General features: G+C 42.8%; 1 protein-coding gene across 4 annotated transcripts in view; it reads right to left on the bottom strand.

The window, feature by feature from the left end:
• Positions 1-12,541, bottom strand: part of LOC147022565 (leukocyte tyrosine kinase receptor-like) — a 475,774-nt gene that overhangs the window by 94,681 nt on the left and 368,552 nt on the right. For all 4 annotated transcript variants that reach the window (XM_085887264.1, XM_085887262.1, XM_085887265.1 and 1 more), the window contains 3 exons: positions 9,493-9,643; positions 3,757-3,936; positions 3,425-3,523 (listed from right to left, as the gene is read on the bottom strand). In XM_085887264.1, coding sequence (XP_085743390.1) covers positions 3,425-3,523; positions 3,757-3,936; positions 9,493-9,643 — 430 coding nt within the window. The remainder of the gene's footprint in view (positions 1-3,424; positions 3,524-3,756; positions 3,937-9,492; positions 9,644-12,541) is intronic.

Genomic DNA, 12,541 nt, shown 5'->3' on the forward strand with positions numbered 1-12,541 from the left:
GCGCTCACTCCTTTACCTTTATATGAACGTCTTGTCTTAATTTGTTTTTATTAGTGACCTTTTTGTAAATTCCAGGAGTCCTGGACTGTTCAGTCTTTGGTGTCGACAAAGCTCCAGTCATATGTCCCAATTTGGTTTTGAGAATATATACTACTAGCTGAAGTACCTGGTAATACCTGGGAAATTTGCCCTATTTTCCTCATGCTAGTTAGACTGAGACATTAGTTGTATGGAGAAAATTAGGAAGGCTTCTTTTATTCCTCAGATTTATGGAAGGAAGGCTTTATGCTGCCGTAATCCTCAGAGAGGTCATAGTTGAAGGTGGCCTTGAGCCACTCAATGTTTCTAGCAGCAATGGAAACTGTCCTTGATGTCCTGCCAAATACCCGGACCGAGAAAGCTGGAACGTGAGTTTTGTGCTTCTCTCGCCCGTCGGTGTGACGCTCTATTTGCAGTTAGGTGACGCTCTCTCTCTGCAGCCGACTCTGCTTGCCTAGCTCGTTCATGAGCAGATCTATCAGCAGTAAGACGACTCTCTCTCTCTCTCTCTCCGCAGCTGACTTCGCTTGCCTGGCTCTTTCATGAGCAGATCGATCGGCAGTTAGCTGTTGCCGTGCGCGTGCAGTTCGAGAATTCAAATAACAGGAGGAGAATGTGTATGTTAAAAAAAGTCAACGAATACGAACATTTTGCATTTCAAAAATCCCTAGCGTTTTTAACCATGAAGCCTTTTGTTACGATTAATACGCCGGCGCACTATTCGAAAGCCATTTTTATTTTTTTTAATGGCAATTTTTTTTTATTTTTAAAAAAATATATATTTCATTTTATGGAAAGCCACTTGGCACATCCTGGAGCTGAATGTTAGGTCTATATGTGTGTAAAGTTTCATCAAGATCGGTTCACTGGTCTAGGAGCTTATTGGTTAAAAACAAACAGACAGACAGACAGACAGACAAACAGACAGAAGGACTGCCATTTATATAGTAGATAAAAGATGTGGTGTATGCGTTCGTGTGAGTTCCACCCAGAGGTGGCATTCGGGGCGAGCAACCCATGCAATTGCATGGGGCCCCGAGATAATATGGGGCCCCCACAAGACCAATTGTGGTTCACAATCTTTCGAGACGGGCCCCCAAGGTTAGGATCTCACTTTGCCGACAAAACATATCAACTTGTGACTGGTGATAAACAGCTTAAAGGGAATGCTCCATCTCAAGGAAAGAAAGCACTGGCACATAATGAATCAATAAAAAAATGGTTTCCCCTGATGTTTAACTTGACAGGAATATTACAAAATTAAGGGGTGAGGTTATTTGACAAAACAAGTGGAATAATAACTACATTTAATGTACACAAAAGCAACAACATATACGAATAAACGTGTGTGTGTTTGTGTGTGTGTGTGTGTACGCGTGTGTGCGCTCCATAACTTCAAAACCATGAAACTGAGCAGCCTGAAACGTTGCACGCATACGAAGGGAACCCCAAGGAAGCGCAAGAGTGAAAACTGGGTATTTGGGTTAATAAAACACTCCTTTCGAAGATAATTAACAGCCTTATTAAATTATATCCTTTATCAGGCATATCCTCGGCCACCTCACTCTCGATTGAGTCTCAAGGTGTATCCTTGGGTGACCTCGCTAGGGTCTGAAGTCACCATCTTTTTTGGCCTGCTCAACCATGCCTTGACTAGCAGTGTTTTCCATCCATAGGGCTCACTTGGGCGGCCGCCTAAGTCAATTTCTGGCTGCCCAACTGCTTTTAAATTAAAAAAAAAAAGATTAAAAAAAAATATCTTCAATATTTATGGTGAAGATACATACATGCTAAATATAAGATATGTTGTAAGTGAGAATTTTTTTTTACAAAATTGATGATGCCAAGATACTCATTTGTGTCTCTACTTGCATGCTCAGAATGCCCCAGAATGCACCTACGAGCATCTAAAATTGCTAAATTTCCTGGGGGAGAACCTCCAGACCCCCCGACAGCGAAAAGGGGGAGGCCCCCCTCTCCCACTCTCCCCCCCGCCCACTGATTGTGGCTGCCGCGGGCCGCGAATTACGTGTTGGCAGTTTTACCCAAGTCATTTCAAAACCCAGGGAAAACCCTGGACTAGGAACAGGCCGCAACAATTTCTGAACGACAAAGTTTTTTTCCCCACTTTCCTCACTCATATTATCAATTGCCTGTTCATCACAGCTATGAATCACTGGGTACATTGCAATGCATACAAACACCTGGAGAGGGCAGCGTTGGCAGCTTTATTTTTTTTCCCCGCACATGCAATAACCTCGAGAATCTCATAAACTAAGAATGATTACGAAATTTAAACTTCAGAATTGAACATAGCAGCAGTTCCGACTACTAAAAAAAGAAGGTGTTCATTTGTCTAATTTGGACATATTTGACATTTCGGTGTCTCCGGGAGGTGTGTGTTTAATATGATGGTTCGGTGATTGCTCATCGCTTGCCAAGCGAGCAGTTCCTTATCAGCCATTTCATTAAAGTGCTTGCTTGAGTGCTTAAGCCACTTGACAAGCACTCCCCAAGCTGCTTGGTTGTTCGTTTTGGTGAAAGTTCCCGAGCTTTCAATGCAACATCGATTAGACGTACGTTTCCGCCTTTGTTGGGTCCAGCGGTGCTATGCGATGGGTGCCTCAAGAGGTGTTTCAACCGATGAAAATGTATAATACCAAGTGTCGGGCTGCCTTCAATTATTCTTTTTTTTTAAAACAACCAATACGGAGGTTTCCATATTTTATCGTCAGAAACTCATGTCGTGTTTAAGAGTAATTGGGGTGTTATTCACTTATTCCTACATGTGGATTCATTTAATACAGTTCATCTGGATGGAGTGTTGCCAACACTCGTGTGTTCATTTCCGTCATTACCGCTATTGTCATGTAAATTGTTCCCACAGTAGTTTATTTTACGATGGAGGGTGTAACTGCCCGTGCCAGGGAATCGCCCTGAGTGGCTTAGAGGGAGATACAAATGAAAGCTTCCCCCAGTGTTTTATCGGCACAAACAATCATTATATGAAATAAAAAAAATTTAAGGAATAATTATGGACCCCGATTAGGTCGACCCAGGGTAGTTCCACCGCCTGCTCCCCATCCCAACCCTTGTCTGTGTATGAGGGTGTTTGTTTGTGTAGGAGGGTGTTTGTGTGTGTGTGTGTGTGTGTGTGTGTGTGTGTGTGTGTGTGTGTGTGTGTGTGTGTGTGTGTGTGTGTGTGTGTGTCTGTGTGTGTGTCATCGGTTGATATCTCTATATGCGGGTTTCAGAAGGTGGAACAGAGCCCTCCAACGTCTCATAGTATCATGTGTGTGTCCATACACATTCAATTTTGTGGGTTCATGTTTGCACATAAAGACATGTTCTTGTGTGTTCATGGTGTCTTGCTCGATGGTCCCACCTGCAAGTGGAGTGGTTGCTAGCTGGCCCATCGGATGCGAAAAAGACACTCCATCTTGCCCATCTTCTGAGATGGTGTTTTTTCCTGATGCATCACCTCCTAGTGAGAGGAGCATGATGTCATTTCATGCAGTGTAAGTAATTCAGTGCCTCATGGCAAGTTAAATTGTTACTGACTTTGTACATCAAGATGAAAGAGTGAAGTTTTGGTGTTTATATGCAGTCAGAACCTCAAATAACCAGCTGTTTAACACCCAGCATCATATAGATTATTTTACTTGTCAAGTAATTTTACCACTTAAAGTGAAGAAAATTTAGAGAAAAGCATTTTACCGATGTATCCTCCACCGCCACCTCCTGTACTGCATGCGCCACCACCACCTCCAAAGCCTCCTGCTGTAGCCCACCCCCATTTGAGGGCTTCACTGCAGGCTGATCCTCCCTCAGCTCCCTCCAAAAGAGATCTTCCAGCCTGTGGTTTCGAGGTCTTGCCTGACCATCCTCCACCACCCCCTGGTTTAAGATTGAATAACAACAAAAACAAGTTTCATCATTTCCTTAACCCTTTGAGGACCACAAGCATCTTGAAAGTAATTTTCAGATGTAGGTCCAATTTTATTCTCAGTTTCGCTATAATAATCACGAATTTGAATTGAAATTCAAGAGGATGCATGACGAAAAATAAAAGTTTTTCTAATCAACAACAAAAAGGAAAAATTATGGAAACGACAAAAGCTCTTATCCTGTTGTGTGAGCTCCATTGTTTATCAATGTACAAACATAAAGTAATCTAAAATTGTGGGGAAAATATCGGATACACATCTGCAAAGTTTAGGGACATGTGCGTCCCTTGGTCCTTAAAGGGTTAATTAAGCTGTGGCTATTTTGTATATATATATATATATATATATATATATATATATATATATATATATATATATATATATATTTGTTTAATAAGAAAACATCATGGCTCATGGAAGAATGGAACAATGGGTTCCATTCTTGAGCGGTACAACAAACAGACAGGTTTGGAGGTGAACCATCTATCCATTGGGACCATACTCTGTGCAGAGCGTTGGTGCTGCCTCAGCAGTCTCCACGGCAATTGGACACAATCCTGGACGAGTCGCCACTCAGACACAAGATACCAGCAAGCTGGCACTCATTTTGCCGACCTCAGGATGACAGGCTGAGTCAACCCCACCGGGTATTAATTAAACAGGAAAGGGGGATTTGAACTCCGGATCCTACAATTCCAAGCCCACCACCCGAACCATTAAGCGAACACCAGGCATGAAGTGAACAGGTGATGGATGAGATCAACAACCTGAAAATGGTAGAGAAAGCTGAAAAATCGATAAATGGGAAAGAACTATCAAGTCCAGAAAAGATCATTGGAATTCATAAAAGGAAACTTAGGTACAGGAAGCTGTTTGGCCCGTCATGCCCGATCTGTAAACGCAGTACTCGCACCTACCTCCTACAGGTAATGCAAACCAAACGACAAACCCTAATAGTAGTTCTAATCGGCTTCTGGTTCCGGTTATTGAGCGACGGTGTCGGATCTTCTTTAGGGTCTCTGCTGACTTTCTGAAAGACAAGTTTTCCGGTAGTTTTTGCCACGTTCTTACCGTCATTTTGTTATCTCTGTGTTTACTGTGTGTTTCTCGTTCGGTCTTGTGTTAAAACTTGTGCTATTTGTTGAGTTTTTGTCGTGTTTTCATGTCGGGTTTCCTTGAGGCCCTCCCTTCTTCCTGTTTTGTGCACGATCATGTTCATTGTATTTTACTCCTTATTACCATCAGTTTTTATTTTCTCCACTTTTCCCTCCAGGAATGTGATTGAATACTCACTGCTCACCTGGATATGGACATCAGTAAAAGTACTGGTGAAGCTCTCCTCCTCAGTTATTCTTCTTCCAAGTGTGTGTCTATCCTACTGTTGCTGTATTTCCCTTCTTTTCACCATGTTCTTTCCTTTCTATTCTGTTCTGATCCATTCTGTGTTGTAGCACTTCCCTGAGCCTCAACTTTGTGTACAAGAACAAAAACAAACTAGAAGGGCACTCGGTAGAGCACATACCTCTGGCGCGCAATGCCTGATCCAGAAGAACATATCAGGCCCAATAAATGCATCGTTTTAGTTCTCTCTCTCTCTCAATGGTGAAGAATCACTTTGAAAATTAAATACATCTCGTATGCAGATCTGGATTCGGATCGTCACCAAAATTGAATCAATTTGTCCTTTTCACACACACCCGATCAGTTCGTCAAGTTTCGTCCGAATCCGTCGCCAACTTTTTGAGATATCGGCTACATATTAGTTTAGCCCTATCTGTCAATGGTGAAGAATCGCTTAGGAAATTAAAATAATTCTCGTATCCAGATCGGGATTCGGATCTTCACCAAAATGGAACCAATTCGTTCCTGCCACGCACCAAATTTCATCCGAATCCGTCCACAACTTTTTAAGATATCCTGCACACAAACAAACAAATCACACCATCTTTATTCTACTTGAGCTGACCCACTCTCTCCATTACCTTCATGATTTCTTCCTACAACCCCCCCCCATTCCCGAATCTTACTTATTCTTCAAAAATACATCAAAAATTACTAATCTTCCTTGTATCCATTCGATCTATACACCTCCTGTAACCACGTGTCTCTCTCCACCCTCCAACAAATACGTTTCATCGACCCAGCAGCTTCACTCTGCGTTTACAGTTCCAAATTCACCACACACCTCCACGATTTTACTCGAACCTTCCCTTTTCCGAATGTTACGCAATCTTTATTTAAAATAAATTAATAAATAAATTCACTTTTGACGAAACACCTCCCATAGCCACGTGCTTCTCCCGTAACCACGTGATCTGTTTCCACCTCCTGCGTTTACCGATCCAAATTCACCATTCATCTCATGATTTTTTTGACAACATTTCCATCACCTAATCTTATGAAAACTCTCTCAAACAATAATAATAATAATAATAATAATAATAATAATAATAATAATAATAATAAAAACGATCTCTTATGATGCTTCATCTTCCTCTTTCACACATGTGGATCTTTAATGTATCATAATTCACTCCTCTTCTTCTATTTAAACAGACTGCTCTCAATTCGACCTCTCCTTCACACCTTGCCTAAATAATCCAACTGTTACAGCGTTTCTTCTCTCCATTCTCTGAATTCACCTTTATTGCATCCACCAAGAAACGTATTTAATCGCATCTCTGATCTAAAACTTATAAAAACCCCAGTTTGCTATGAATGTTCGCTTTCCATCAATTAATGTTTTTTTCCAACGTCAGTGCCAAATCATCCCTCTCACCCCTCCCTCTCAAAGCAACCATCACACTCTTCTCCCTCCAAGCCTCCCTCCCACCTTTCTCAAAAAGTTCCCCCTCACCTTTCTCCCTCAACTCCCCCACTCACCCTTCTCCCACCATTCACCATTCACCCCCTCACTCACCCTTCTCAAAGTCCCCCCCCTCCTCCACAAAGCTGCCTCCTTCCCCTGCCCTCTCACCCCGCTCTCATCACTCCACCTCCTCAAATGCTCAACTGCCTCGTGCTCCCTCTCTTGACCCCCCCTGTCCTCTCCCCCAGCACCACAGAGCCTTTTCTCATTCGACCTCCTCCCCAAGCTATTCTGCAATCCACCACACTCTTCCAACAACTCTCCTTACCTCCCCCACTCCTCCTTTGTCCAACCCTCCCCCTCCCCTCCCCTACACCCAAAGCCTCCTCCCTCCCTCTTCATTAACAGTGTGGACCTCAATTATCTGGGGCCTTCACTCAAACCTTAAAGATCTTTCCATACAGGTTGCCAATGACAAGCCAGACATAATCTGCCGAACAGAAACTTTCCTCCCTCAAGAGATCTTTTCATCAATGATCTCTCCAACTCTCTGGAAAATCCTCTTTATCTCTTTCATGATGACTCCACCCTCTGTTGTACCATCTGTCATCCCTCAGACCGGTAAGCAGCAGCTTCTTCGCTCACTGCAGATCTGGGTAACATCACAAACTGGTCCAACACGTGGAACATGTCTTTCAATCTGGACAAATCTCACACTCTCACTGTGTCTCTCCAAAACAACCGTTTGGAAACCCCCCATCCACTTTCTCTACAATCCTCTGGAAGAAGTCCTTTCTTTCAAGCTTCTGGGTCTTACTCTCTGCCCTGACCTTTCCTTTCATTTCAAAGCCACATTTCCAACCTTGCCTCCAAAGCCATTCTCCGACTTGGAACCCTCCATCGTGCAAAGTCCTTCCACGGCCCACCTGAGCTCCTGACCACATACAAATCTTTCGTCCGCAACCTGATGGAGTACTGCTCTCCCCTCTGGGCTGGTGCTCCTGCCTCTCACCTTTCTCGGCTTCATGCTGTGGAAACCAAGGCATTTCGGATCATTGGTATCTCCCACGATGAGGCTGAGCCTTTGGGCCTCTCATTCTCTCACCTCAGGCAGGTCAGTGGTCTTTCTGTCTTTTACCATCTACTCTTCGGGCTCCCCCCCTCCTACTGTGTCTGCAATTTGTCCCCACCATATTTCCACAGGGTGCTCAAGGTCTGCCAACAACTCCCTTCTGGTAAAACTACCAAAATCATGAATCATTGATCACCTCACTCTTTCATTCCTCTTTTTAACTTCCTTTGGAATAAACTCCCTCACTCTGTTCAATCTCATTCTTCCCTCCAAGCCTTCAAAACAGCTGTTCACCACCACCTCTTATCATCCCCCATCCAAATCCTCAATCTTTTCTACCCCCATTAACCCACCCCAAACCCACCTCCTTCAAATTCCCTGCTTTCCTTCCTGAAAGTCCCTGTAATGTCCATCTTGTATACCCCGTGTTCCCTGTCCCATCCCTCTCCCTTCCACAGATCTCCTAATGTATCTGTTCCCCACTGTTTTGTCCTTCCCACTCCTACCCCTCTTGCCTCATGACTCCCCGCCCCCACCCCTTGCTGTGCTTTGTGTGTTAGCTCTCATACAAGTCGAGACAAGGTATACAAAAAATAAATAAAACACTGATGGGTGAAAACATAACCTCCTTCACCTTCGGTGGTGGAGGTAACAAAAGAAAACCAAAACAAAAGGAAAACATATCCAAGACAGAGCTGTTCACTGACTGGTGCTCTATGGCTGCAGTCTGGACTACAAAGGGGGGTTCAAAAAAGTTATGGAGACAAGACACTCAAAATTGTCTAAGAAATGCCAACTTTTTAATTTATTTTCAAAATGTAGGTCTATTCAGAATAAGGCTATATTTTCTTAATAAACAAATATTAAAAAATAAATGCATGCTGGTGTGTCATGGACCAACGTGTCTCATCCCGATGACCTTTAGAATATACCCCAAGTATCAGAATGCATTGCGGAAACTTAGCTCTCTACTTAAACAGCTCCAAGCCCCACAACCTGGGGTTAGTTTTGAGGTTACACAACCTCAAAACACCTTCAAGTTACACAAAATATCCTGACTTGGACATTGATCATTGCTGCACCACAGAGGGATCAAAACCCTGGAATGCCCTTCCAAATGCTCTTCCCAGTATCCCACCACCACCACCCCATCAGGGCCAATTCGCAGACATTAAATTACTACAGATATGGCATGCCAGCCCTCATCCAGCAAAAAAAAAAAGAGGAAAAACGCTGGAATACTTCAAATGCTCACCGACATCGATCTCACCTGCTTCTCATCTTCCTTTGCTTAACTTTAAACCTGCCATTCCCTTTCTCTCTCTCTCTTTTCCATCCCTTTAATTTCTCAATTATCCCTTCCTCCTCCTCAAGCACTCAAATTTTTGAATGTTACATTTAGATGTCTTTACACGATCCTATTTGATACATTTGAAGAACATGATGTCAACCCTTCACCATGATTATTCTTAGTTTACATATAGCAAAGTGTTTTTCTTTCAACTCGCCATTTCTTCAATCCATATCTCCATCAAACAATAGGCTTCCACCATTACCCTCCACCCCAATCATATTTCCTCTCCTTTTACAATACCTTACACTGCCTTCCACCTTCCCCTCCTTACCTGCTGCTCCTGTTTGGCCATTCACTCCATGCACCGATGAGTTCTTTTCCAATTTCTCAGGGGCTTGATATTGTTGGCTGTTCAAGTGTGCCTTCCCTCCACCGCCGGCAGCGACCAGCAGAGGAATTGGTTCTTCAGCCTGATCAGGCCACTGCAAGTAAACATGAATAGGTGAAAAATGGCAGCAAACAGTGAATAGGCCATTATTTATTAGAGCTGCAGACATTGTGAGATAATAAAAAACAGAGAACCGTTTTCGAAGGGATAACAGCAGAATATCATGTAACAGATGGCGAACATTTCATGAGACTAGTAAATTATCTCTCAGTGTATGTTTAGATCAGCTGATTAGCTCTCAAAAAAGAATATATATATATATATATATATATATATATATATATATATATATATATATATATATATATATATATATATATATATATATATATATATATATATATATATATATATACACACACACACACACACACACACACACACACACACACACACACACACACACACACACACACACACACACACACACACACACACACACACACACACACACACACACACACACACACACACAACCACTGACGTTCCTGGACGTACACTGTATGATGACAAGTTTGCAGATGAAACAAAAACGATTACACGATAGCTTTGGAGCAGCAATATGGTGATGTTCGCTTCGTGAAACAGACATGTGTGCCTTAAAAACCAACCTCTATCAAGTCGGTCAAAGTTCAAAACCAAAGATGACAAGAGAGTCACCTTGAAAACAGTATGACCACAGAATTGAGTGAAGACAGCAACATGCTGAACGAGGTTCTTACTTTAAGGTTACGTTTCTTACTTTAGGTAAGGGAGCTACAGTATGTTTTGAGTTTAGTATCATTTACAGCAATCCTTCAAAGTATATTATATTTCAGGAAGAGCCAATACTGTACAATTGTGTGTTAGGGTTAGGGTTAGGGTTAACAAATCCAGCTCAAGATCGAGCTCCAGTTCGAGTGCCAGTTCCTGTCGGCTCGTTCTGACTGGCTTGGGATCGAGAGTCCGCCCATTCGCCTGCTGACTCCGTCTTTCTTTACCAATTCGCCTGCTGACTCCGCCTTCTTCACCGCCTCGTGGCCTTTTCTGCTCACTCGCTTCTGACTCCGTCCTCAGTCCATCCTTCATGCCTGTCGGTCGCGCTCCATTCTCTGGATTGGCGTTTTGCTGCTCGAAGTGCCACAAAGCAGGAGATGACCCGCCAGCTGTCAGGAAGGTATCGCCCAGCGGAGCATCCCCCCAAAACTTACTGATGGCGCGGTCGTTTAATCGTGCAAGGTATTGAGAGACCGTGAGCCTCGTCTCCTCTTTCTTCTCATTAACTCTTCATCATCGGGGTGGTGTGTGTGTGTGTGTGTGTGTGTGTGTGTGTGTGTGTGTGTGTGTGTGTGTGTGTGTGTGTGTGTGTGTGTGTGTGTGTGTGTGTGTGTGTCTATGTCATGGTGCCTGTCCTCGCTTAAGTTAAGATTGTATAATGATTAGCGTACCCGAACCTTATTTATAACCTATGAGTAACGTGTTGTAAGCACGTTACACGATCGTTGACACACGTCGAGGCACGTTGTGCGACCGTTGACACACGTCGAGGCACGTTACTTGTAAGTTACTCAAGTCTTGGCGTACCCAAAACTTATTTCTAACCTACGAGTAACGTGCTTTGAACCTATGTGTAACATATCTCCAACGCACATTGACGTATGTAGACGTATTTGATTGACGTCTTCCGGACGACCACAGAACTTACTGAACGTGTTTCTAATTTACAGCTACTGTATAATGGCGTATTGGCAGTGTTAAAAAAAACAACAACAACAATAACTTCCGATATTTCGTCATGTGCCGTTACGTCACGTCCGATTGCCTAAGTTTGCTTATGTCTTATTCTTAGTTCCTCCTCTGTGAATATTTTCTGTTTGAGGATATTGTCACGTCGACGTCGAAACTTAAAAGCAAATGTCCGAATATATTTTAAAATTCGTGATACACTAAAAAAAACAAAACAAAACAAAACAAAACAACAAGAACAACTTCAGATATTTCGTCACGTGCCTTCACAGAGCAAAGGAGAAAAAAAAAAATGTAACTTGACGGAGAAAATAAGTTTTGGGTATGCTAAACATTACCTCGTCGTGTTTCGACTAATGAGTAACTTACAAGGAACTTGTGTCTCGACGTGTGTCAACAATCGCATAACGTGCCTTCAACTTATTCCCAGCGTAGCGGAACGTGTGAGCCATATGGCGAGTACGTCGTAAAATTTTCAGCATGCTTGAAATTTCACGACGTACGAGATGTACCACGAAATATAACAGCATACTTCATCGTTTTTCAGCGTGCTCTTAACGTATACAAAACTTACCCATAATGTATTCGACGTGTGCCAGCTTGGTTCGGCAAATTTTTCATAGGTCGGCATACACTGGCTAAATCGTCAAGGTGTGACTGCATGGTTGACACTTTCAATTTCCAGGCGGTTATGATTTAAATTGGCGTGCAGCAGGTTTTTAACAGGCTACGCCACGAGTTCGTCGGCGATACGTGCAGCGCGCTATGTCTAAGTTAAACTATCGTTGGGCATAGGTTGTGAACGCCGACAACAGGCTAAGTATTCGTTGGTATAAGTTATCTAGAAGACAACGAAACGTTCTGTGCCCGTTACTAATATGTTATGCATACGACCAACACGTTATGAATACGACCAAAACTTTTTTTAAAACATCAAAATTTCAGCATACGCCAACATTTTACATACATTTTTATACGTTGCCATTGCTGGCTAAATCGTCAAGGTGTGACAGCGCCTTTAGACCCCTTCATAACCAGTGGTCTTCTCACCTGTCCCCGTCACACAACAGTACTTTTTAAGACCTTTTGATCATTTTAGGCTCTAAAGACCCCATTCATCCTTTTGACCTTTAACACCCCTTACACTCGATCCTTAAGACGCGTTAGACCTTTAAACCTCTTTGATCTTTTTAAGACCCATTTAAGC

Source organism: Eptatretus burgeri, chromosome 7, assembly GCF_056783735.1.
Source record: "Eptatretus burgeri isolate ZD-2024b chromosome 7, Ebu_testis_v1, whole genome shotgun sequence".
Taxonomy (NCBI): Eukaryota; Metazoa; Chordata; class Myxini; order Myxiniformes; family Myxinidae; genus Eptatretus; species Eptatretus burgeri.